The following is a 27,254-nucleotide window of genomic DNA, read 5'->3' on the forward strand; positions in this document are numbered from 1 at the left end:
ATTGTATCTCCCACATTTAGATCCAGACACAAAAAGTTTTCAGAAGATTCTTTTCCTTGTGCAATTTAACTGCCCTGGTAAAATTAAATTTAAGAAATTTTTCAAAGCTGAGGAGCAAAACACGGTATCTCACTGTTGTTTCAGTTTGCATTTCCTCAGTTACTAGTGAGGTTAATATCTCATCTCTTTACTAGGCCTTTTGCTGTGTATGCATACGACCTGTATTATTATATGCAAAACATGTTTTTAAAAATCATTTAAAAATTAACTTTATTCTGATTAGGCCTATGGGTAAAATTGAAGTTTTAAATTCCAGTAAATGTATGATTATTAACATGCTACCTAAAATCACCCTTGTAAAAGTAAATATTTATTGAATACTTACTATATATTCTCTGTTCTATATAAATTATTATTTGATTCTTAACACTACAGAGTAAGGTATTGTTATCCCATTTTTGAAGAGGAAACAGTCACAGGTTAAATAACTTGCTCATGGTCTCCCATGAACATAGCAGTCAAGGTTTGAGTCATGCAATTTGATTTAGAGTCTGTGCTCTTAGTCCCTATTTTGTATTGCTTCACTACCAATGACTTGTGTACCACACTTTAGAAAACACTACTATTACTGAGAGAACAAGAAATTTGAAGTGAAAAGCCTTGGATCTGTTACCTGTTATTTGTATGGATCTGCAGACTCACATACTCTGAATCTCATTTTCTTTATGTGTAAAGTGTAATTGCTATTGTTATGTAAATCCCTTCCCCCCCTTAAATTTTCTCACACTCTTGGAAATATTTTTTGACAGCTGCGAATATGGAAATTTTTACAAATGGATTTTTCTGTAATTTTTAGTTAGAGTCACCTCTTTCAAGGTAGTTTACTGGCTTCTCCTGACTCTGGATCTTGGCCTCATCACTCATTGATATAGGGATTATTTCTCAGTATTAATATTGGGGGTAAAAAATGAAACGTTTTGATTGCTTGTATATAACATTTGTGCAATGAGCGTTCTTTACAAAGTATTACATAGAGGAGGCTCTGGTTCTATTCTGAACAGTATTCAGTTTACCTTTCTTCTGGAGTGAAAGTAAACCATGGTAAATAATCTAGCTTTAAAGAAAGGGTAAACAAAGAATAGTACCGGGAAGGACCAGAATCTCATCTCTTGAGGAATTTTATTGGATGAAGCACTGGATTCATTTGTAATTCAGTGTTCTTCATATTTTAAATCTTAGGTTGCTTATAATGGGGATCCTGAAGGTGCCCTTATCCAATTTGCAACATATGAAGAAGCAAAGAAAGCAATATCAAGTACAGAAGCAGTACTAAACAATCGCTTTATTAAGGTTTATTGGCACAGAGAAGGAAGTACCCAGCAGTTACAAACTACTTCTCCAAAGGTAGGAGAGAGATTTGTGTGAAATTCAGTGCTTTCCTTAGAAAGCTCTTAGCATAGTGTTTAAGAACAGAGTTACTGCAGTCAGGTAGACTTGAGTTCAGATTCTGGCTCTTCCACTGCTGGCTGTAGAGACTAAAGGAAGTTACTTAATGTCTCCAACCTGTTCTCTCATTTTATTATGAAGTGAATTCCTAGTTTAGACAATTATAGGATGCTAAGTTAGAGAAAGGTCCCTGGTAGGCAGTAGACACTCAGTATATGGCAGCTATACATTTTCCAGAAACTCAGACTGTGCGTTCATCTTGGAAATCCTTCCCTTCCTCTCTCCCTCCTTCCTTCCCTCTTTCTGTTTTTCAGTCATTGAGCCAATCAGTCTGTAAAGTTAGATCAATTGCTTGTAGGAGAGTTTTATAGCAATTTGTTTCTCGATTTAACTTTCTCCTTTTCATTTAAAAGATACAAAAGATACAGCGAAGGGTAGATTTTTAATTTTTTTCCCCTACTTTACAAATAATTTATGCAAAGAAAAGCGTTTATGGGTATGTTTGAAGGAATTTGGAAGACAGGTTTTGATTGTAAGCTGTGCTTTTAAAACTGTATCTGTGTGGGCAATTTAATAACAAACTAGCAAAAGTTACTTTCCAAGTTCATGAACTAATCCTCTTGGTTAACGTTTTTTTCTTGTTCTGAGGTAATGCAGCCCTTAGTCCAGCAGCCCATTTTGCCTGTTGTGAAGCAGTCAGTCAAAGAGCGGTTGGGTCCAGTACCTTCAAGTACTGTTGAACCGGCAGAAGCCCAAAGTGCCAGTTCAGACCTTCCTCAGGTAAATGAAAAGTCTTAACATTGTGTCTGTCACATAGCAGGTTCTCAGTAAATTAGTTTCCCTTGTGATTTGAATTATAGTTAATTGTATATATTTCATACAGAAATATCATAGTCTGTACATATTTGAACTCCACCTGTAAATTTTCTTTTTACCATTACCATAACATTTTCATATTCTACTTTTTCCTGTAGTATTCGAATTTTAAATTCCTCTCTCTCATTAATACTTATTTTTCTTTCACTTTGTGGAGGAGGTACTTTTCAAGCAAAACTGCCTGAAAAATGAAGTTCAGTGTAGTAAATCTTATTTTTCCTGTCATCTTTTACTTAACTAGAATTTTATTCCAGAGAAAATTGTACACCAAACTCAACCAAAAGCTTCTGGGAAGGGAAGGGATAAACCATCAAGTTTAAGCACGCTTTGATACTATCCTGTTTCCAGTTATATATGCAGCAGTCTCCGAACTTTGCATCACTTATTCCTAACTTTCAGATTTTCTTCTCCACATGTCATTCCCTTCCCCTCCCTTCCACACTTGAGTGGCAGTTTCTTGTTTCTACACCCTAAGCGTCTGAAACTTAGCTTTCTTTTGTCTCTAGATGTTTAAGCATTTGCTAGTAGGATGTTGATAGGATGCCACTTCCTTAAAATAGTGTTCCTAGATAATTCCTGAAGCATGAGGTATTGAGATTCTATGAAAACATGCAGAATGGAAATTGATAAATTCTTAGTTACTAAAAAAAAAAAAAAAAAAAAAAAAAAAAAAGCCCAGTCCTGTGATCTCAAATCATCACCAGATCCAGTATATTTGGCTACAAACCAAACATACTTTAGGAAAGAATGGCATTTACTTTTAAGCTCGAGAAGCAGTCATATATTTTAATTACTCATACTCACATCTAATATTTACAATGTTCAAACTTCCTACTTGTCAACATAGGATTCTAAGAATTTATGATTCTGTATTGATGGAGGGGGCTTTTAGTAAGTACCTTACTGCATCATTTTTTATGATTGAGTAATACTGCATACTGTTTGTTTTTCCATACACATTTTCTTTCTGTCACTTTGAAAATGGCCCAAGTTTTTGTTATTAACATCAAAATACTTAAAAGAGTCCGTATAAATTAGTAGAATCAGAATGTTCAAAATCCCAACAGACCTATATGTATGGGGAAACACTGAATATGTCCATTTTAATTTTTTTAGAATGTAACTAAATTATCTGTGAAGGACAGGTTGGGTTTTGTATCAAAGCCATCTGTTTCAGCAACTGAAAAGGTAAGAAGAATAGCATGATGTGTTTGTCTTGGCTTCGTAAATGTTTTCAGGTGGCATCTTAAGTTTTTAATTTTTTTCATAGTTCCAAACTCTTGCTTCTTAATAGTATCTGTACCTCTTACTCCTACCCTTTTGCTTTTCATTTGCTGAAAAAGAAAACTATTTGCCCGCCTTTGTTTACTTTTTGCATTAGCATTTTAATATCTGCCTTTCAGTATGTGTCCATGTGCTTCCTTCTTTTTGTTTTTTCTTTTTATTTACTATATTTTCTTTAGAGATATTGTGCATTTTGATTTGAAAACTCTGGCAGCCTAATAGAAAAGGCCACAAAGTAGGAATTTACCTGAGTTTGAGTTTCTGGCTCTTCACATACTAACAGCATGACATTGGGCAGTGCTCCTAACCTTTCTGATTCTTCTTCCTCATTGGTAAAATGATGATTGTAATATTTGTCTTGCTCATGGGGTTTGTGAGGATTAAATAAAATGATTGATTTAAAAGTATTTAACTGGACAGGATGATGTAAATGCAAGTTTTTTATTTATTACTAACAGCTATTGTGCATAGCCTGACAGTTTGTCATTTCTTTTTTTAAATGAGGATATAAACACTGATTAAATTAAGACTATTTATGTACCTAACAGTTCGGTGTAGATGTGTTGTTATTTTTTTATTTTTTTATTTTTTCTATTTAGGTATGAGTGAATGCTTTTGTTCTTTAGTCTTATTTGAGGTATGTGGAATTACAGAATAGAATTAGGTAGTCTTTCTCATTTCTATGTCCTCACCTTAAAAGGAAGGTAAGGCTCAGATAGATACATTAGGAATTTTGAGGCAGGACTGGAATGTGGGTCTCCTATTTCACATCCGTGGCTCTTTCCATTATTAAGATTATGTAGGAAGTTGACTTCATGTGTCCATAGACCAGCATCCCATGAGATGGCTGACTTTCTTTCTCCACTGGTTCTTCAGTGTATTCTTTTCCTTATTTACCATGTTAAACTAAGGCAATTGTAGAAATTTGAATCTGAATCTAATTTTGTATATCCGATTTTCATCTTGGGCACCTCAGCAATACTTCAGGCATGATGTGCCTGAAATGACCATTTCCCACATAAATGAATTTCTGGTACCCCAACCTGTGGAAGTTACATCAGCATTTTCTAAGTTGTACTGTCTCAAAAGCCCAAGAGTCATTCACTTGTGTTTGTCACCCACTTCTCTTTTTCTGCCACCCTCAGTTTCCAGCCTTTAGCTGTGGTGTCCTAGCTGCATGTTCCTCCTGTACTTTCTACTACCACCATCCTGCTCGGAGACTCACTTCAGTGTTAACTCTTGCAGAAACTTTCATTTCCCCGGCTAAATAACTGCTTGATTTATACTTCATCAGACCTCAGTTATTCTGGCGCAGTTACCTCTGCTCTAGTCCTTCCTTTCTACCTTAATGCTCCCTTTTCTGCTCATTGTTTCTCAGTCTTGCCTGCCTTTTTTTCCTTTTTTTGGTGGTGATTTTCCTGGATTGCATTTTCCTCTTAAGTGGATTCACATCATTCTTTTAAAGATTGAAAATCTCTTTATTCTATGAAGTCTTCAATTTTTTTCCATATCATGCCTCCTTATTTCTGTGAATTTGTCCATGTATTAATCTATTGTACTGAATTTAGCTGTATCTAAATATTTACTTTGATTAGGTTTATTTTCCTTGATAATAAGTAACTAAGGAATAAAGAAAATAAAGTCTGTTATACTTTGTGTAGTACTGAGCAATTCTGGAGAGGCCTAAAAACCTTATGCTTAACATCTGTTTATGTTAAGATTTCAACTCTGAAGTTGATGTGTACTTATTATAGGTTTTACAGAATCTTTCTGGTATGTTTGCATCTGCTTTTGTTTTTTTAAATGTGTTTTGTATAGCTTTAGGATAAAAGGGATATAAACTTGGAATCAATAGTATACATTTACTAATATAGATACCAAAAACTAAATTTGTGAAAAATCGCTAATAGTAGTGGGCTGTTTGTGAAAAAGAATTACTTAGGAAATACTGTAAAGACTCTTTTGAGGAAAGCCATAATGTACAAATGTGTAACTTTCAGTCATCTTCAGGGAACCCGTTTATAGAATAGCGTTTTGTTTTTGCTTATTCTTGGTTGTTCCTGTTCCCCAAGTCTATAGGGGTTTTCTCTGAAGAATCCTTAGAGGTTAGTATTTCAGAGAAGTCTTAGGAAGGTTAGAAGAATGTTTCCCGTCATCAAATATTGTTTAAATTCTTTTTTTATTCTTCTTAATTGAAGGCTGGGTAGTACTCAAAGCTAGTATTTATACAGTATTTCTGTCGTTATTAAACCAAAGAAGTACACATATACACAGATTTTCCCCTTTCTATGAACAACACTAAGTAAACCCTTGAGTGATTCTTTATTCTAGAATTCCATTTTTGTGAGAGGGTTGAGAGAGGAAACTTAAAACCTAATTGATAACTGTTAAATCCTAAGGTATTGCAGTAGCTGTTAAATAGGTATTATTTGGAAAGAGTGATCAGTGAAATGATGTTTGAGTACCTGTCAAGAGATAGAGCAATTTATCAAGAATAAGGTGGCACTTGTGTGTATCCCATCCTGGTTAGTCTAGAAAAAAGACTTCTTAGACTGTCCAGATTATCTCCCAAAGCTCTTCTAAAGACTAAGAAGCAAGTGATTAATCACTTGAATATTTAATGTTTGTATGTCAGACCAGTTTTAGGTGTATCAGACTTTTGTGATACAGGATGTTGTTGTTCCTTAGCAGTACTTTTTTTTGTTGTTGTTGCAATCTGAAAATATATCTTGGTCTCTGTGTTATGACATGTTAACATATGTACTATGGAACCTTTGAAAGGGAAATTGTGTGGTATTCTGAAGGAACATTGCATGTCTCTTGGAGAGTTCAGCTGTTTAATTAGCAGCTGACAGTCTATATGATCCTGCACAAGTCTTACCCTCTGTTTCATGAGCTATAAAATGCAGTCATCTAAGTGACCCTTTGATTTTTTTAATTTGCATTTGTTGTATAATTTTGCTGTTGTAAATATAAAGGTTAAGGGAATGTATGATCATTTCCTACTTTTGATTTTTTTTTTTTTTTAATTTTTAACATTTATTCACCTTTGAGAGACAGAGAGTGAGCAGGGGAATGGCAGAGAGAGACACAGAATCAGAAGTAGGCTCCAGGCTCTGAGCTGTCAGCACAGAGCCCGACGAGGGGCTTGAACCTATGAACCGTGGGACCATGACCTGAGCTGAAGTCGGACACTTACCCGACTGAGCCACCCAGGTGCCCCTGATTTTTTTTTTTTTTAATGCATTAACCTCTCTCAGGATTATTACCTAGATTATTTAGTTAGAATTATTACGATTATTTTTCTTATGGAGAAATAGGATCTCTATAAAATTATTTGCTATGCTGGATTTATTGGAAATCAAGCTGTTGCAGCAGCAATTGATTACTGACTACACATTTTTTTCTTTGACATTAAAATGTTTTTTGTAAGCTCTTTAATCCCTTTGTCTCTTAAGCTGCTTATATTCTTGGGGGAAAAAACTTGTTAATCCCTGAAAATATTTTATAAATGTAACTTTATTTTTTTAATATTTTTTTGATGTTTATTTTTGAGAGAGGGAGACAGAGTGTGTTCAGGGGAGGGGCAAAGAGAGAGGGAGACACAGAATCTGAAGCAGGCCACAGGCTCCGAGCTGTCAGTACAGACCTGACCCGGGGCTTGAACCCACGAATCATGAGATCATGACCTCAGCCGAAGTCGGACGCTCAACCAACTGAGCCATCCAGGCGCCCCTTATAAATGTAACTTTAAAGTAAAATGCTATTCTCGTTAGAATTCCCAATTCAGGTTGGTTTTTGCTATAGAAAAAAACACATCAGTTTGCTGCTTTATGAGAATATCATATTAATGTTTAGATTTGTTAAAATAATTTACTTATAATAAAAGTTGACCATACAATAATTGTATTAATAAGCTATATACACATAACTCCTCACATATTCTCTTTTTATTACATTTAAACAAGGCATTTCTGCTGTAGAAACCTGTTAGAGCTAGCTTAGTTTGATTGTCACAGTGAACCATAGTAACTGTTCCTTTTATATTTGATTCCAACTTGGACATTAGTTATTACAAAAATAACACTGATGACTTTAATATATAAGTCTTCTATTTTTAGTAATTTTTACAAAACACTTTTTTTTTCCCTTCCACTCTTATCCATGAGAAAAATCTGTTTTTCTCTTTCTTTACAAGTACTAATGGTAGTTATGGCTGGTAATATTTTACATTGGAAATAAGATAAAGAGGTATTAATGGATTTCAACTTCTTTCTTATTAGGGAATTGTTTTTTGTCTTGAAGTAAGAGGTATGAGTGATGTACATTTTAATAACGAAGCATATACTTTTCAGCTCACCTTTTGAATTCAACAGACCTTTGACACCAACCCTGACAAATATATTACAAGGAAGGAAAATTACAAGCCAATAGCTCATGAATGTAGACATAAAGATCCTAAGCTAAATATTACCAAATGTTTAGTGATATGAAAAAAGATAATACATCCTGGCCAGGTAGGATTTATTCCAGAAATGCAAGTTTGAATTAACATTTGAAAATTGGTTTAATTCACCTAGGGGGGAGAAGGGTGGGAAGAACCTCTTATGATTATTTCAGTAGAAAAAGCATATGATAAAATTTATTAGTCATAATAAACAATGTGCAAAGTAGGAATAGAAGGAAACTTCCTTAATTTTATCTACTAACATACTGAATGGTGAATTATTGGATACTTTTCCTCTTGAGATCAGGAACGAGAAAGGATATCCATTCTCCACTTTATTCAGTAGAGGTGGGGCCTAACCAGTTCAGTAAGGCAAGAAAATGAAATAAACAGTATAAAGGTGGCAAAAGAAGAAACAAAATTATATTTACTCACAGATGACATGATAGTATATGTGAAAAATCCAAAAGAATTTACAAATCTTTGGAATTCACAGGTGAATGCAGCAAGTTCAATATATAAAAATATAGCACATGAAGAAACTCATTTGGAAAATAGAGACAGTGTGGTTGTTTGAAAGGCCACAGCCTATGCTTTGACTTTGTTCTTCGGAATTGCAGCATCTTCTTTTCTGTTGGATTTGTTACTTCATTCCACTGGTTTCATTTTTAACAGATTTTCTTCTCTTTTATCACAACTCTGTTCTTTTGAAAATACAGATGTCCCTTGCTATTCATACTCTTACTTTCTAAACTCTGGAATCAAATAGATTCAAATACTGAGCAGTATTTGGATTCATATAGTTCATTGTTTCTAAGACATTTTGCTTTCACTTTTTAACACTTGAATATCTTACGGTATTGGTGCTCATGGTTATAATTGGCACCCTTTTTGTCTTTAATAGCGGTTTATTATCATAATGTGTTTCATAGTGTTGTCTTGAGCTCAATGAAATATGTTAGCTGATGTTCTGTTTGTACAGAAGGAAGTTTCTAGATAAAACAAGGAAGTGGGATACTTTTAAAGGAGGCTTGTCATATATTTTTATTTACTTTGAATCACCACTTCTTACTTAGCCTGATATTAGTTAATAAGTATACTTTGAAAAAGGAGTATACTGAAATTAAGGAATGCTGAATTAAACAGATTGCATTACATGGGTTTCTTTACTTCAGGCTCTCTCACAACTTTTATGGTAATAGACATTTTGAAACTAGAAGATAGGGTTATGATATTTGTTACTTCCAACTTATTTGAGTATAGAAATCTTTTTGGTCACAACTTTTCAACTTGTCTTGGAACCCTCGTGAAGAAAAGTTTAGGAGACACTCAAACTCTGTCTTTAGCATATAATGTTGTGTTTCTCTCTTTATGAAGTTACTGTCTAATCCTTGTACAATCCTGCAGTTTAACATTGTGTAGTATGGTAAGGTAGCATGGAAGAAATTTGCCTCTAGTGTTACAGAGAACAGTGACTGAAGTCAGACTGCAAAGTAACTCTAGATTTACTCCATATTTTACTGAATGCAACAATTTCATTATTTGTTAGTGATGTCAGGGTATTACTTTTCATTATATAAGAAAATTACCAGATTTGATATATGTCAAGTATTATAAAGAACTTTTACTTTTAAACATCATCTGCCTTGCATGCAACCAGTATAATAGTATTCTAAGCTTTTTTTTTTTTTTTTAAAGTTTATTTATTTTGAGGGGAGGGGGAGGAGAGAACAAGGTATGGGGGCAGAGAGAGAAAGGGGGAGAGAGAGAGAACCCCACGCAGGCTCCACACTGCCTGCAGAGTCCGATGCAGGGCTCAAACTCATAACTGTGAGATCATGACCTGAGCCAAAATCAGGAGTTGGTCACTGAGCCACCCAGGCACCCCAACAGTATTCTAGATTTCTGTTTCACATGGAGGCTAAAACATTCTTGACTACTTAGAACAGTGATGAATTGCCTATTCTTTGTGATGTTCCCTAGTCTAACTGTATGATAGATGATTAGAAAATAGTGTCTGCTTGTTACTTCTCTAATAGACCTGGATGTTTACATTTTACTAGCTAAAATGGTGGGCTCTTTTTCTCATTGATAATCTTGTTTGTGTAGTTCCTTTAACCTCTTTTAGGTCATGAACTCCCTTAACTCTTTGGAAACTTCTTTTCCTCTGGAAAGTTATACTGTTCACACATATGGTTCCATGTTTAGTTTTTATAACATTCATGGATTTCCCTTAAGGGATCTCTAAACTCCTAAGAACCAGTAACTAACCACTCCATTGAACCTACAACTTTTTGCTTTTGAAGGATAAAAAAGGTAGCCTGTACAGTTTATTTTCTTGAGTTGACCCTTGTGTAGAAAAGATTGTCCATCTTGATCTATCATCATTTCAGTTTAATTTGGTGCAGAAGTGTTCATTGAGTATTGACTACGTGCCCTGGCACTGTTTTAGGCACTGAAGATAGAGTGATAAACCAAGCCAAACATCCCTACCCTCATGGAATGAATTTTTGAATTTGTAAGGACGTTAGATGCCATCAACTTAAACATTCTCATTTTAGAGATGAGCAAGCTGAGGCCCCAAAAAAGTGCCTAAAGTTAACCAGGGTCTCATAATTATTGGTAATAAGGTTTAGGTACTAGAAAAAGCACAAAGAGGAGAAAAACATGGTTTTGTAGACAGGGAGAGAGACACATAAATTAATATACCATCAGATGATTTTTATTAAATATTTGAGTAACTGTAGGAATAAAATTTCATGGAAGGATCTGGGTAGAAGAAATAAATGATTAGGGCTTTGTGACTATATCACGTCAGTGTTTTTTTCTTGATTTGAAGTTTTTGTATGTTCTTTTTTTTCTATAGGTATATTCTGTTAATTTTTTTATTTTATAGTTTAAGCCTCATTCATACCCTTCCTTTCAAATCACTAAATGTGCTTTAGTTATTATATGTATATAATACATTTATTTCAATGTACTGAATTTTGACAAAAGTGTTTTAAAATTGAGTTTTATAGAAAACAAGATAGGTAATCATGAATGCTTGGTACATTTTTTAAGAAACTGAATTTGTATTGGTAGGTGTTGTCTACATCTACTGGCCTAACTAAAACAGTATATAATCCAGCTGCTTTGAAGGCTGCACAGAAAACCTTACTTGTTTCCACCTCTGCAGTTGATAATAATGAAGCACAGAAAAAAAAACAGGTAAATACAGTTAGCAGTGTACAAAATTTGCATGTAGGAAAGCTTTTCTGTGTGTGTGTGTGTGTGTGTGTGTGTGTGTGTATTTTTTTTTAAGGCTTATCACAAAATAGAGCTAAAAGAAAAGTGTATGTTGGCTGCCACTGAACTTTTATTTTTCATTGTATAGCAGTAAATATTAATTTGGGAAGGGGGACAAAAGGTTCTCTTGATTGGTCTTAGAAACTTACATACATAGTTAACTTTTGCATACCAAAACTTTGCATTTAATTGTTACTGCCAAGCTTCTGCATCCACAACCATTTGTCTCCTCTGGAATATCTGTTTATCAGAACAATAAACAGTAAGTATACTGGTGATATTTTGATATCTTTCTCTAGGAGGCACTGAAACTTCAGCAGGATGTAAGGAAAAGGAAACAAGAAATTTTAGAAAAGCACATTGAAACACAGAAGGTAAAATATTTAAGCTAGATTTGGCAAAATATAGATGTTATAATTTTAAGTAAATTTAATCTCACACTATATAGTTACTTTTAAGAAACTTTAAATTGATAAGGGTAACACTGAAATGTATATAAATGATAATGTGTATGTCAGTTGATTAATGTGTATTGGGGATGAAGAGCATACATTAAATGGTGAACTGGGGATTATATTGATTTAAAGGAACTGTGGTGGCCGGCGAAGTAGAAATAAGGAATGTTTATCCAGATACGCTGCTGCATAGTAGTTTGTCAACAGATAGTGAATTGGAAACTTTTTCTCAGTGTTGAGATATGTACCTTTCTTTAATTTTCTTGGGATCCTCTACTTTTGTGTTGTCCAGTGGGGTAGTAATAGCTACAACCAACTTTTGAGAACTTGAAATGTTCCAAGTTCAAACTGATATGTGCTGTAAGTATATAAAATATAGGGGCGCCTGGGTGGCCCAGTCAGTTGAGTGTCCAACTTTGGCTCAGGTCGTGATCTCACGGTTCGTGGGTTTGAGCCCCGCGTTGGGCTCTGTGCTGACAGCTCAGAGCCTGGAGCCTGTTTCAAATTCTGTGTCTCCCTCTCTCTCTGCCCCTCCCCTGTTCATTCTCTGTCTCTCTCTGTCTCAAAAATAAATAAACATTAAAAAATTTTTTTTTAAAAAAATACATACCGGATTTCAAAGACATAATACAAAGAAGAAAAGTAAAATGTCTCAATAATTTTTGTTGAAGCTTATAACATTTTAGATATACTGAGTTTAATACAGTATTAATTAACTTTACTGGTTGGGTGTTTTTTGTTTTATGTTTTTTTATCTTTTTAATGTGGCTGCTAGAAAATGTAAAATTACTTATGTGGCTTACAGTATTTCTTTTGTACATTGTTGCTCTAGGTTATGACATTTAATTAGTGCCAGTTCCTGATTATGTCTCGTAATAAAGGTTATGGCATCTCAAAATATTAAAAACACAGAAACTTTTTACATATTGGCTTAAAATGTATCTTTTCTAATTTAAATTTGGGTATACAGTACTTGATAAAGAAATCACAGTACTTGACACCAAAACCTGCAGCTACCTTGACTCATAAAACCTATAATATGTGGTATCTTTCACCCCATATTACCTTGTTTATCTTTTGTTTCCTGTCCACGTTGGCGATACCATTTATACGTTAGCCAGTTCCTATTCCCTGTGACAAAGAAAGTAATTAATTGTTTTAAGATCTCATTATGTGAAGGGAACCATAAAACTTCTGTGCGTCTCTCTGGGTTGTAGACTACATTTGGAGTGGGAATACTTAGAGACCATAATACCCACAAATACATTAGAAAGTAAAAGTATTACTTTTTGAAGTATTGCTTCAAATTGACAGCTTTTCAGTTGAATTTCTTAAGGTTGTATTCGTTGAACTTACATTCTGAGAGACCAGTGGCAATATAATTCTTCACAAAATGTGCCAAGATTAAGGCTTGAGTTGAGATAGCATCACCAAATCTGTTCTGCTGTCTTAGTGGTTGTAAGCCTTGCCATGAATATGTAAACTAAAACTAGTAGTTACTTATTTTTATATTTATTTTGCTATGTTTACTTTGTGTATCTTAGTTTTTCTCTTTTTAAAAATTTGGCAGATGTTAATTTCAAAACTAGAGAAAAACAAAGCAATGAAGTCTGAAGATAAAGCAGAAATAATGAAAACCTTAGAAGTTTTGACAAAAAATATTACCAAGTTGAAAGATGAGGTCAAAGCTGCTTCTCCTGGACGTTGTCTTCCAAAGAGTATAAAAACCAAGACTCAGGTATTTTAATTTATGTTGTTATTCATATTACTACTTACTGAAAACATTACAGTGCTGCATTGTTTAACATTGTTTTCCTTTTAGGTAATAACCTTTGCTTAAAATCTGACTATTACATGCTAACATGTTTCCCTCCATTAATTAATAGTAAATATATACAAACAAAACTCTATTCATCTTTTAAACTTTTTAGATTTCAGTTGGAAAAGTCCATAATTAGAATATTTATGGATAATAATAATAATAATAATTAAAAAGATATCTTGAGGGCAAAGTGATACAGGTACTTGAATGCTTGATGAATACTTGACTGAAGAGTTTGAACTTTGTAAGTTCATAGTCTAAAAGGTTAATAAACAAAAGTAACATTTTGACAGCATTATATAGAATTGATTAAAAGGAGGGAAATTTAGACAGATCAATCCATTAGATATAAATAAGGAAGGAAGATAATTTCACCTGATAAGCGATTTTTTAAAAACTTCAGAGTTATATAGTATTTATATTTGGTGTTGTGTGTATGTACATACATGTGTAGAATCATGAGTTCATATTGATATTTCTGATTCTAATCCAACACCCCAGGGTTCTTTTCCTCCTTATTCCATATTTTATCTTCGTGTTCCGTTCCCATAATGACAACTTGCTTCCCACTAACACCAGTACGGTACTCATTTGCACAGTCATTTAATACATTCCAAATAGTTCCAGAATTGCTACAAGAAGCCCACTTCCAACGACTAAGTAAAAGATTCAAAATTTATTTGTATTCTTTAAAAGTTCACTGTATATTCGACTAAGGATATAGAGTCAGAACTGTAGCCTAGGATTACTTTTTTTGTTTGTTTCTGCGGTTATGTTATCAATTTGGTAAAGTTAGGTGTATTTCTAATGATAGTCTGTTTTGAACCCCTTCCCTTCATTCTTGCTGATTTAATATTATTTTGAATAAATAAAACATAAACATGATTGAAAAGTTAAACTATATAAAAAGGTATATATAGAAGACCGTTTCCCTTTGATTCCTGCCACTCTGTTCCCATTCTTCCCTCTCTCTTGGCGTGTATGTATTCTTTCCTACATAAAAGCATACTGTATAGCGCTCATTAACACTTTGGGTTTTTTTGTTTTTCTTTTCCCAGTTATTTCCTGAAAATTAGTTCATATGAGTCCATAGAAACCTCACTTTGGCTTCTGTACGGAAAATGAATTATAGGGAAATCAGCGGAAGTAGGAACAAATTAGGAAGCTATTGTAGGAGTGTAGACCAGACATGATTGATGGCTTGGACTAGGGCTGTAGGACTGGATGGAGATAGAGAAGGAATGTATGGATTAAATGGGAATGTATAAAAGTTCTTCGTAAAAAAAAAAAAAAAAAAAATATATATATATATATATATGTATATATATACATATATACATATATATATAAAAATACAGAAACTATTATATATATAAGTAATATATATATTAAACATTTTTTATTAAACATTTTATAAATGTAGGATATGAATTATTGTCATTTAAATTATTAATTACCATTTTCTAGATGCAGAAAGAATTGCTTGATACGGAACTGGATTTATATAAGAAGATGCAAGCTGGAGAAGAAGTCACTGAACTTAGGAGAAAGTATACAGAATTACAGCTGGAAGTACGTTTCACCACAACTACCCAGTATGCTAAAGATGAACAGATGTAGTAGGCATGGTGGTCAATTTGAAAATGTATCCCCTCATCCTAATCAGTAATTGTTGGTAGTCTCTGACAAATACAGGAAAGAGAGAAGAAGTTAGCAAATGTTTCAGACCTGGTAGATAAAATCGTTCATTTAATGAGGGGTGGCAGCAGTTCTACCTCTACACCCAAGTCCCTCTACTTCTAGTAAGTTTGGTTCCTTTCTAGCTCTCCTCCCTGAGAACAAAATCTATTAAAGCCTTTTCAGGTATTCTTACAAGAGATCTTCTGTACATATATAGGCATATTATATTAAATTGCTATAAGGCCCAGACTTTTACTGGAGAACTGTATTGAAAACATGCTTACTTAAGTTTTGCCTATAGATGGTGCTGTGGATGTTTATAAAGGAAAATAAACTACTTTCTTCTCTAGTTTAGCTATATGATTATTTTTTGTAAGAAAAATCTAGTGACATTATGAAATTATTACAAATTAGCATTTTGTAACATTTAGCAAAAAGATGTTTAAAATTAAATGTAAAAATGTTTACATTTTGAAGTACAGAGACATTAATGCCATCAATGTAATTGGTACTTGCCTATATTTATCATCGTTTGATGCCACAGCATTTTTTTACGGTTCAGGTTATTTTGCTTCATCTGAGAATTATGGGGTTTTTTCCCAAATTTGTTAGCACCCTGGTGATTTTTTTTTCTGACCTAGGACAAATCTGAATTTAGCACTGGCGTCCAGGTATTAACGTTAACAGACTTCACATTTAGCAGCCACTTTGCTTGTATTAAGGCTCTGTCTTGTTTGTCATAGGAAATCATAGGATGGCCTCTAACCCTGTGTACATCTTACGTTCTCTGGAAAGTTGGTAGGGCTGCCTGTACATCTTAGACAAGATAACAGGTTTTGAAAAAGATGTGTTTCTTTTATGTTAATATAGAAATTGTGTTTTCTTTATTATGGAGGATACTTGCTTGTGTTGATGGGACTTAAGCTACCACATAAAAAGTTTTGGCGCATAAAATTTTAGTAAATAATAGTTCTACCAGTATTCTTTATTAGTCCATGCTTTGGTTCTCTATCATGATCTAGCTAAACACTGAATGGCATTTTCTGCTTTTCTTTTATGATCGCTAAACTTTATAGTTTGTAGTTACTATTAGCATATGCAGATATTATAATGCAGTATGTCCCAGAGTGTGTCATTTAACATGCCAGTTCCATTCTTTGTTAACAGATCTTAGTGCAAAAACTTCTAAGGCCAAATAAATTTGGAAAAGGTTAAACATTCTTTTTGCCATAGGATTTCTTAGAGGTTTTTAATTTGTTAATCCCTAAATATACATAATCAGTATTCCATATTGCTCAAATTTATTTGTCCATGGACCCCCTTTTTCAGGCAACATTTTGAGAGAGTATTCCTCAGAGCATACTTTTGTATATGCTACTCCCATTATGAACATTAATCCTTGACCTGTGAAGTTTATTATTTCGATTTTAGGTTATTACTTTAGCTAATGTTAATTAAGATGAATTGTTTTGAGATGAAGAAACAAATATTAATACTTGAAAAGATCTGTCGTTGGTGCCTGCTTGACATTTCCACTTGGATATCTCACATCCTCAGACTCCCACTTGTTCAGAATTGAGCTTATCTTGCCCCTAAATTCCATCTACACAGTTACACAAACCAGAAATCTGGGAATCTTCATTGTTTCCTCACTTTCCTTTATTATCCATATCTAAGTAGTTACCAAGTGTTATACGTGTTACTTCCAGTATGTCATAAATATATTTTTGTCTCTCTTACTTGTATTGCCACCAGTGTAGACATAGCTTCCATCCTCAGTTGTTGGGGCTACGTTAGTAGCCTACCAACTGCTTTCCCAGCTTATTCTCATCTTTCTTCTACTATGTTCTTAAAACTAGCAAGAATAACATTTTAAATACTGATTTATTGTATCACTCTACTTCTCTACTTAAAATGTTTTAACTGGTTTTCATGGCTCTTAGGACAAAAATAAAAATCTTTAATTTAGTGATCCTTAAAATTTTTCATGATCTGGTTCTGCTTATCTCTCTGTAGCCTCATTTCTTCATCCCACGTGGTCCAGCTACACTGGATTTCCTGTATTTTTGAGTACGGTGTTTATTTTAGCCTTGATTCCTTTGTTCATGTTGTAGCCCCTACCCCTCACCCTTACCTTGCTTGTTCTTTGTTTCTTCTTTGAGTCATTCAACACATACTAAATATCTACAGTCTGCCAGCTGCCATTGTAAGTGCTAGGAATCAGGTGGAGAATAAAACAAGGAAAAAATATCCTCATGGATATTGTAGCATATTTATTGCAGATCTTGAATGTTCTGTTCAAGTCTTTAAGTAAAGCATTTCCTTACTTTTTTAATTACTTCTCATTAATATAATTAAATAACTTGGTTGCCAAATGTCTCTTTACCCCTCTAGGATTTGAGTTTCAGGAAGGTAAGGACTCGAGCATAGGAAGTGCTCTTTAAATATTTGTGGAATGAAGGAACGGTGTGCTTTTCATGTGGAGCACTGTGGCGGAATAGAAGTTAAACATGCTACATTGGTTGTATGATGATGTTAGTGTAAGTGACCAAAGTGATAATTTGAGATAATTATACCTACTGAAGCCACCAGGCAAATAAATAGACACACTGTATTCAAAGGTCCTAAGTGGAAAAATTAATTTATTGTATATTAATTATGTATCTATGTATTAAACTGGTGAAGTAACATTTTCATACCGTGTATTATTTGGAAATCAAGAATTGCTGGTCATCTAATGATACAATCTGAGATCTTGGAAAATAACGAACTTAGTAGAAAAAGGCACATTTAACAATTTTAAACATGACTTAAATATTACTTTGTTTGTTTTCTAAATGCATTAGCTACCTAAGTTTACGCTCACTTTAAAAACTAAAGCCTTAACTTAAATTATGATACCCTTTTCTAAGCCAGTATTTGAATATGATATCAGATTGTATAAAAGTTTGATAGAGTATATATAACGTGTGGCTTGTGTTAGAAATTGTGGCATTTAACTTGTGTGTCTATAATCTCTTCAAGGCTGCAAAACGAGGGATTCTTTCATCTGGTCGGGGTAGAGGAATTCACTCAAGAGGTCGAGGTGCAGCTCACGGCCGAGGCAGGGGTCGAGGTCGAGGTCGAGGTGTGCCTGGTCATGCTGTGGTGGATCATCGTCCCAGGGCATTGGAAATTTCTGCATTTACAGAGAGTGATAGAGAAGATCTTCTTCCTCATTTTGCGGTACTTTCTTACTGTCCAACAAAACAAGTACTGATAGTCATTGTTGGGGATAATGATTAAAGGAGAAATTATGAAAATGATGAGTAATTTAATCCCATTAATCTGACCAAAGGGTTTGATTAATCTATAATTATCTTTTGTTAATTATTTAAAAAGCAGACATATTTTTGTTTGTTTATTATCTGGAAGAAACATTACCATTCTTAACACCTAGTAGGCCTTCAGATACTGTGAAATGAATGATTTAAACTTTGCTATTGCAGAGGGAAAAGTTCAGTAGTTTAGTGTCATTTAATACTTTTAAGGGAAAAGTTAACATATGTAAGCCATCCAGATTTTTTAAATTACGATGGAATTTTATTTGTTAATACTGTATTCTTGATCTAGCTGACCTTAGAAATGAAACAAGATGGAATTTTGATATATGATCTTGAAGTTGCCTTAGTCAGTGCCAGGGTATACAGTCTAATACAGACTGACTGACTTATGAGAAAGGAGAATGAGATTCTAGTCCTGGCTAAGCCATTATTTAACTTGGACTTCCTGGGATCCATTTGGCTCATGTGCAGAATGGAAATTATATTTGTTTAAAGGCCGTTTCAACTTAAATGTTGTGATTAGTGGTATCCCAAAGGTTAGTTACTAAGCATCAGTCATGCCCTCAGGCCTATAGTAATTGCTCTGGAGATATGTAGGAAATAACCAGTTCTTTACCTTCCAAGAATTTTATATATATTATTTTAACAGATGAGTTAAAGTAAATTATAAACATAATTTATGGCATAATCAAGTTACATTTATTAAAAACTGTAAGTAGTAACTTAGAGAAGTATCTTTTACACAGGCATATGATCGAAAAAGGATAGTAGAAAATTTCATAAGGCAGTAAAACTGGAACTTAGATCTTGAAGGATCAATAAGCTTACAGAAAAGATTAAATCTTTTTGCAAATTCAGATTTATATGTTTGACAGTCACATTCTAAGCTGTTAACAGAAGTTACAAAGGTGAAACTATACTTTGTTGGGACATAGAGAGTTACTGAAAAAAGTGATATGTTTATGAAATTACTAAAATTAATATTTAAGGAAGAGGAGTCTGGAAAGTCCAAATTTAGTAGTGGTAATGCACATTTAAAAATGATCAGTCTTTAAGAATGCAGGTTTAAAGCGTAGTTCTCTGTCTCAACCTGGAATTTGAACCTGTGGCAAGTAACAGAAAAGAACCTACATTTTCATAGGACTGTTGACTGTTACAAATTGTGATTAACGAAATGCTTTCTTTAGTTTACCCACTGGGCCCGGTGGTGGTGGTGGTGATGGTAGTAGTAGTGGTAGTAGAAGTAATAAAAATCATAGAGCATTTATTTCGTGTCAGATATTATTCTGAGTGCCTTATATAATTCAATATATTATGAATTATTTCAACAACTCTCTGAGGTAGGTGCCTTTATTATGCCCACTTTAGAGATGAAGATGAAGCATGAAGAGATTATGTAACTTGTTCAAGTTCACACAGCTAGTACCTGACAGAACAGATTCTAGAGTCCATTATCTTTATAGAAATTTTCGATACAGAGTGTGTGCGTGTGTATTTAATGAGATTATAATTATAATTTTATTTTGGGGTAAAAAAGAAGAAAGGTATTAGTGACGATATATAAAGGGCTAGAAATTTATATGATAAAGGTTGTTTGTAGAAAAATCTTTCTACATACGGAAAAAATAAAATCCAGCAAACCAGAAGCAAGCATTGTTTAACCTGTTTAACTCTTTATAAGAGTGTGGTGTACAGGAGTATGTGTTAAGAGTGAAAGCAGGGTCAGTTTGAATGTTAAACTTAAAAGACCTGGACTCTCCTGGTATTTAACTAAATTACTTTGGGAAAATTATTTAAATTCTGACTCTTTTTATTTGCACCATCTTTAAATTGAGAACGGCACACACAAAAATATGAATTCTGAGGATTAAATATTCTGTTTTAGAAAGAAGGTAGCACGTTACGGGATTGGAATAACGAGTGTACAAGGAAAGGCAATAAGGAAACCCAGTGTTTGACACTCTTTCATTGATTTAAAGCACAGTTCAATCAAGTATAAGTTTCCCTAATTCTAAAAAGTGTAGAATTGTAAACAGGACCACTCTTTATCTTGTAACATCAAGTACTAAATGAATTATTCATCTTTTTTTCTGTTAATCACCATGAATTGTTATATATTCTGGGTTACATTTATTGGTGTTTTAAAAACCATTAGGATTTTGGATGTTTCAAAATATTTATTTGGAGAAAATACTTCTTTTTAATTTAAAGCAATATGGTGAAATTGAAGATTGTCAGATTGATGACTCTTCACTTCATGCAGTAATTACATTCAAGACAAGAGCAGAAGCTGAAGCAGTAAGTATTAGAAATCTAATTTATTGAAAATTCAGATTTAAATGTTTTATAAATATTTCTTTTAAGTTTTAATATAAAGGAAAACATTTTAATTACTAGATAACTGCACTTTGACAGTAGATAGGTCATATGAATTGGAATTCATGGCCACAAAGAATGTCCTAAAGCAGTTAGGCAATTCTGTTTATAACATGATAGAATAGTTACCAAGTTGAATGTTAAGTTGTATTGTCTTGAGACACCAGCATTTCTCCTTCCTTTCTCTTTCACCTGGGATAGGGCCATCCCACTTTCCATTACCCTTTTTCTCAGCTGGCCCAGAACAAAGTCTGCTTTGGGAGAATGAGTGATGAGAGATAAGGTAGAAGCTAAGATACAATCCTGATGGCAGTCCTTGTAAGCCATCTCTCATCCGCCACTTACTAGTCCCAGTAAGCTGAACTCTAAAGAAGTGTCCCTAGCTTAGCATACCCCCCAACTAGGCCTCTACAACTTTTTGCAATGTATGATATATAGCTCTAGCTTTTAGGGTCTTTATAGTAATCTTAAACTATGTGTCTTGAATTGTCTTTACAAAGAATGGCCAAGTATATGCAACCTTGTCTTTCATCTGGGTTTAAAGGATTAAAAAAAAGGAAAATGTATATGAGGTGTGGGAGATTTATAGGAAATGTTTTTAGCCTTGTGTGTTCTTTCTTCAGGATTATAGAGAGATACATGTACCATTTTGTCCTTGGAAAAATGCTGTAAGAGTTCCAAACAGTTAACCTAATGTGAATGGAAGAGTGGTATGCCTTTAAGAAGTTTTAACTTGATTGTGGTCTAAATTAAAGTTTAAAAACACTTTCTAAATTGATTTATCTTCTTTATAGTGAATACTCCCTGACAACACAATGATACCTTATTGGGGACCTAACCTGGTAGGAGTTGCTCTTGGGGCATTATAACCAGTAAAAGAGTGTGGGTCTGAAAAATCTTAGTTAAGCATTCAGCTGGGGCCCTGGAATAACCAGTTTTAAGATCAGTGATGTAGGAGGTGGATCATTTTATAGAATAGGAATGGATCCTAGAGTTATGTTGTTTTAAATCTCGTTTAAGTAATCTTTTCACTTAAAGATCGTTTGTGAGAGTATTATTGATGAGAGTTTAAAACTTCTTAAAACTTGTATGTATATATGTTACATTAAAAACTAAACCCTTTTTAAAATACTTTATAAATTTTTTTTTTTTTTTTTTTTTTTGAGAGAGAGAGGAAGGAGTCAGGTACTTAACCAAAGTAAATCTTTGATCAGGTTTTTTCAAAAAGTATTATTGAGTATAATTTAAGAATAAGCTTCCTTTAATTGATGCTTTAGTGACAATTTTCGGTGTAATGTTAGGTAGCTTGAGTATGTCTCTTTATGTTCTATTTTCTAGGCAGTAGTCATAAAACAATGGTAGCTGTCGTTGTTAAAACTTCTCCTTGCTTATGTGACTGAGGAATAAAAACCTCTTACCCCTGAAATAAGTATTGGAAGTTTTGCTCTTAGAAGATTTATTGACATATACCTTTTTTCTTGGGTGTTGCTTTTTCCACCTCACGTGTGTGTGTGTGTGTGTGTGTGTGTGTGTGTGTGTGTGTGTGTGTGTGTGTGTAAAATACAATTCATGTTTTCCAAATGAATAGCAATCAATTCAAAAGACTAGGGATTAATGCATAAACAAGACTTTAACGCTGAATTATATGGAGTTTGAATATGTGACAAAGTAAGTTCGATATAATAAAGAATTACCTTTTCAGAGTAAATACCATTTTAGTTGGAATTATTCAATAGGCTGAAACGAAGAACTACCATTGCCATGATACACATTTGAAATTAAGTTAGGCAAGTTGTTAAATCATAATCATTTGCTTAAACCAAAAAATTCTTAAAATTTTGTAACCTTCCTATTGTAGAAGAGAATAGAAAATTAAGTTGAAGCTGATCTTCTACAAGCAGGATATATAGGCTAAGGCATTGGTTTTCAAACTTCTGGATATCCTGGATCATTAACGTTTAGGAATTTAAAAATTAATGTGTTGACATAGAGGTATCAGTTTTTAATTTTATCAAGGAAAATGCGTTAAAAGTACAAACCAAATTTCATGCACCATCATCATCATTTTATAAAATGAATAAAATTTTAACACCAAAAATATAAGCGGATGTAAACTCAAGGTAAGTGATAAGTCTTCCCAAGGGGAAAAAAAAAATTGTCAACCTTTTTCGGTGTTTATTTCCAAATATATCATTGTTCTTACTGAACCATTGTCCTAGATGAGTGAATGAATGTCTCTGTATTTTCTATAATCAGTAGATGCACAATATTTCAAAGTGAAAGTACAAAATAAGGTACATGAGACATTCAAATACGACTGAAAAGTGAGAGATTGTCCCCAAATGGATATACCAAACATAATCAACCATGTTAATGGACTTTAAGTTGTTTTTATTCTTTTACAGTGTAGCAGTGAATATTCTTGGTGAATATTTCTCTATGTATGTATGTGAATATGACTATAAGATATATTCTTGATAACGTTATTGCTGGATGAAAGGATATATTCATTTAAAAGTTCTGAAATTGCCCACCACCCACCACCCATATAGGTTGTACCACATTTGCTTGCCCACCAAAGATGTATGAGAGTGCCTTTTTGCCATACACTTGCCATATGTGTGTACTCTGCATGGTGGTTTGCTTATGTAAAATACATGGGTACATAAGCCATCGTGAGATATCAGACAATTTTATTTTGGTAAAAATAGCAACTCATTTTTAATACACTTTTATGATTGAAGTTGAACATTTTCATGTTTAAATACTCTATTTCTGTTTCTGTCAACTATTTGTGTCATTTGCCTATTATTTTGCTGAGTTGTCTATTCTACTGATTTTTTTTTCTGAATGAATTATGGGAATTCTTTATATACTAGAAAATTAGCTCATGAGTTCTAAACATTTTTATGAAAATTCATAAGAATTTTATTTGATGTAAGGGATAAACTAGGTGTCTACTTGATTTCATTGAGTAAAGCTAGTTTTCCCATAATTTCACCTGTAGGATGTAAGGGTACTCTTACTTAGTACTGTTCTCTTCCATTGATCAGTTTTCTTTCCATGTGCTTCTTCCTCACCTTTAATTAAGCTAAACTTTATAATATATTTTAATAGCTTTTCAAGGCTGTTGTTTGAATTCCCTCTTATTATGCCCAGCTATTATTATTCATTTTCAGAATCTTCGTGGTAGATGTTTATGTGTTTATTTTTCATATAAACTTTAGAAATTACTTACCTGGTTCTAAAAGAAGAATACTTTATAGTAGAATTAACATCTTTATGATACTAAATACTCCTCTAGCATATCATTGTATGTCAATCCTTTTTTATCCTCTGAGAGCATTTAAAGATTTTCTTTATATAGATTAGATATATATATATTTGTATGTATTTTATTTATATGTAAGATATAGGTAATATACATGTGTTGCAGATTATATAATATAAAATATATATAAACAATATGTATAATTTCTTTGTATAGGTAAATATATTAGTAGTTCTCCCCAGTCATTTAAAGTTACTTTAAACGAGGTATTTTTTCCATTGTATTTTCTCTTGATTGTTTGTATGTAGAAAAACTATTTGTTTTTATTAAATATGTAACTGTCGTTTTACCAAATTATCTTTTGATAGTTTTATATTTTGTTCTTTTGGTTTTGTCAAGTATTCATTCAATCATAACACTAAGTAATGGTAGTTTTACCTTCGTCTTTCATGTTTATAACTTCTTACTTTGTGTTGTTTAATTGTTAGTACCTTCAGAAAAATGTTATCCAATAGGGCCACCTGGGTGGCTCAGTTGGTTAAGTGTCTGACTTCAGTTCAGGTCATAATCTCACAGTTCGTGAGTTTGAGCCCTGCGTTGGGCTCTGTGCTGACAGCTCAGAGCCTGGAGCCTGCTTCGGATTTTGTGTCTTCTCTCTCTCTGTCCCTCTCCTGCGCTCACTCTCTCTCTCTCTCTCTCTCTCTCTCTCAAAAATAAACATTAAAAAAAAAAACCTTAAATAAAAAAAGAAAAATGTTAAATAACAGTAGTAGTAGTTGTGTATTTACTCATTTACTCACTCATGAAGTGTCATTCGTTGTTCATGAAATGAATGAAAATGGTAAATGAATGAAAACATTTTTAATACTTTTAGTAATATATATGATGCTGACTTTTTAGGTGAAGGTAGCATGCAAATGATTCCCATTTTTGAATGCTGTAGAGATTTTTGGGTTTTTATCAAAAACAGATTTTACATCATAACTTTTGTGTATTTGTTAGAAATTTGAGGGTTTTTGTTTTCTTTCATCTATTTATATTGTTTCCTAAAATTGAACTATTTGCTTCTGGTATAAATTCCCACAGTATTGTATTTCTTTGATAATTCCCTGAAATCTGAAGTCTCTTCTTTGGTTTTTTGTTTTTTGTTTTTGTTTTTGGTTTTGTTTCACTTTTTAAAAAAAATTATTGAGATATAGTTGACATACAGTGTTATATTAGTTCCAGGTGTACAGCATAGTGATTTGATAATTCTCTACATTATTCAGTACTCACCACAAGTGTAGTCACCATCTATCACCATGTACATTATTACAGTTTTAATATTTCCTGTATTATACTGTTCATTTTTGTGACTTTTTATTTTTAACCAGAAGTTTACCTTTTAATCTCCTATGTGTATTTCGCCATTCCCCTACCCTTTTCCTGGACTTTGGCAACCACCAGTTTGTTCTCTGAATTTAAGAGTGTTTGTTTTTGTTTTTTTAGATTCTGTATGTAAGTGAAGTCATGTGGTATTTGTCTTTTTCTGACTTGACTTAGCATAATAGTCTCCAGATTCATCCATGATTTTGCAAATGACAAGGTTTTATTCTTGTATTTATTTTTACTTTTAATTCAGTTTTCAAAAGTAAAATTGGTTTGTAGGTTGGGGGAGCGGATATTATTTTTTATCATTTATCCGTTTTACCTGACTTCATAGAAACTACTTGAAAAGTTTCCATCTTTTGCTTTGAGTTAATTTTAAGTAGCATTGGAGATATATTTTCTCAAAAGTTTAATAGAATTTATCTGTGAAATTATCAGGGTTTACTGATTTTAGACCGTGTAATCTTTTTTTTTTTTTTAAACGTTTATTCATTTTTAAGAGACGGAGGAAGACTGCGTGAGTGGGGGAGGGGCAGAGAGAGGGAGACACAGAATCTGAAGCAGGCTCCAAACTCTGAGCTGTTAGCACAGGGCTCCAACTCACAGACTGCGAGATCACCACCTGAGCTGAAGTCGGACGCTTAACTGACTGAGCCACCCAGCGCCCCCTAGACCATGTATCTTTTTAAAACCTTTTTCTTTAGAAAAGATTTGTTTATATATATATTTTCCTTTTCTGGCTTTACTTTGGTACTTTGGTAATTTTTCATTTGGATTATCAACTGTTTACATTGAGATGAGCAAATTTAATTTCTTCCTCTGACTCTTCCTCATATCTTTCTCTGAAGTTACTTGCTCCCACTTTCCTTTCTTTTGTATATTTTTATGTTGAGCCCCACTTCCACCTTTATGACCACTGCCACCTTGCTCAGATAAGCATCCCCTGGAATATATTTAAACATGTTTTTTTAGTAACATTTTATAAGTAGTTATGAAGTTCATTTTTTAATGTACATTTTAATAAAATGGTGGCAGAACTCTTGAAGCAGATGCCACAGAAATGAAAAGCACTGATCTAGCTGATACTATATTATTAAGCATCAGTAACACAGTATGATACTAGACTTGGCCAAAAGATTCCACAGGTCATAGGACAAAATAATGTCAGAATAACCAAAAATATTCTGAAAAGCATACCAAATTCATTATGAAATAAAGAATATAGTAATGGTATGGATAGAGACTAGGACAAAATTGATCTAGAAAAGACATAATAAGTATATATAAAAATTATAGAGGATTACAAGGAAATGCTTTATTTAAGTCAGGGAATTTAAATTTACTGAATAATCTGTAAAGAGTGTTAGGACAATGGACGGTTAGGAAAAAAATAGTACATTATTATGTCTTTATTTTTGGTATCAAAATCAAGATGAATAAAAGTTTTTTTTCTTTTTTTAATACATGTGACTAGTAAAAAGCTGGGGGATCTCTGAAAATAATCCTAGGTAGAAAAGGCTTTTTAAAGGACTGGCACAACATAGATAAATTACAGAACATGAAAATTTAAGCTTCTTTATGACAAATACAACAGCAGTAAAAACATGCATTATAAACA

General features: G+C 33.2%; 1 protein-coding gene across 17 annotated transcripts in view; it reads left to right on the forward strand.

The window, feature by feature from the left end:
* The window catches only part of RBM26 (RNA binding motif protein 26), an 81,296-nt gene that overhangs the window by 41,497 nt on the left and 12,545 nt on the right, over positions 1–27,254 (forward strand). For 10 of the 17 annotated variants that reach the window (XM_086709757.1, XM_086709653.1, XM_086709664.1 and 7 more), the window contains exons 12-20: positions 1,240–1,404; positions 2,095–2,226; positions 3,439–3,510; positions 11,138–11,263; positions 11,641–11,715; positions 13,367–13,534; positions 15,086–15,190; positions 18,323–18,523; positions 20,833–20,919. In XM_086709757.1, the coding sequence (XP_086565883.1) occupies positions 1,240–1,404; positions 2,095–2,226; positions 3,439–3,510; positions 11,138–11,263; positions 11,641–11,715; positions 13,367–13,534; positions 15,086–15,190; positions 18,323–18,523; positions 20,833–20,919 (1,131 nt within the window). The remainder of the gene's footprint in view (positions 1–1,239; positions 1,405–2,094; positions 2,227–3,438; positions 3,511–11,137; positions 11,264–11,640; positions 11,716–13,366; positions 13,535–15,085; positions 15,191–18,322; positions 18,524–20,832; positions 20,920–27,254) is intronic. The other 7 variants (XM_086709730.1, XM_086709742.1, XM_025924138.2 and 4 more) reach the window with 3 other exon arrangements.

The sequence above is a fragment of the Puma concolor genome, chromosome A1 (genome assembly GCF_028749965.1).
Source record: "Puma concolor isolate L17-30 chromosome A1, mPumCon1.1.hap2, whole genome shotgun sequence".
NCBI lineage: Eukaryota > Metazoa > Chordata > Mammalia > Carnivora > Felidae > Puma > Puma concolor.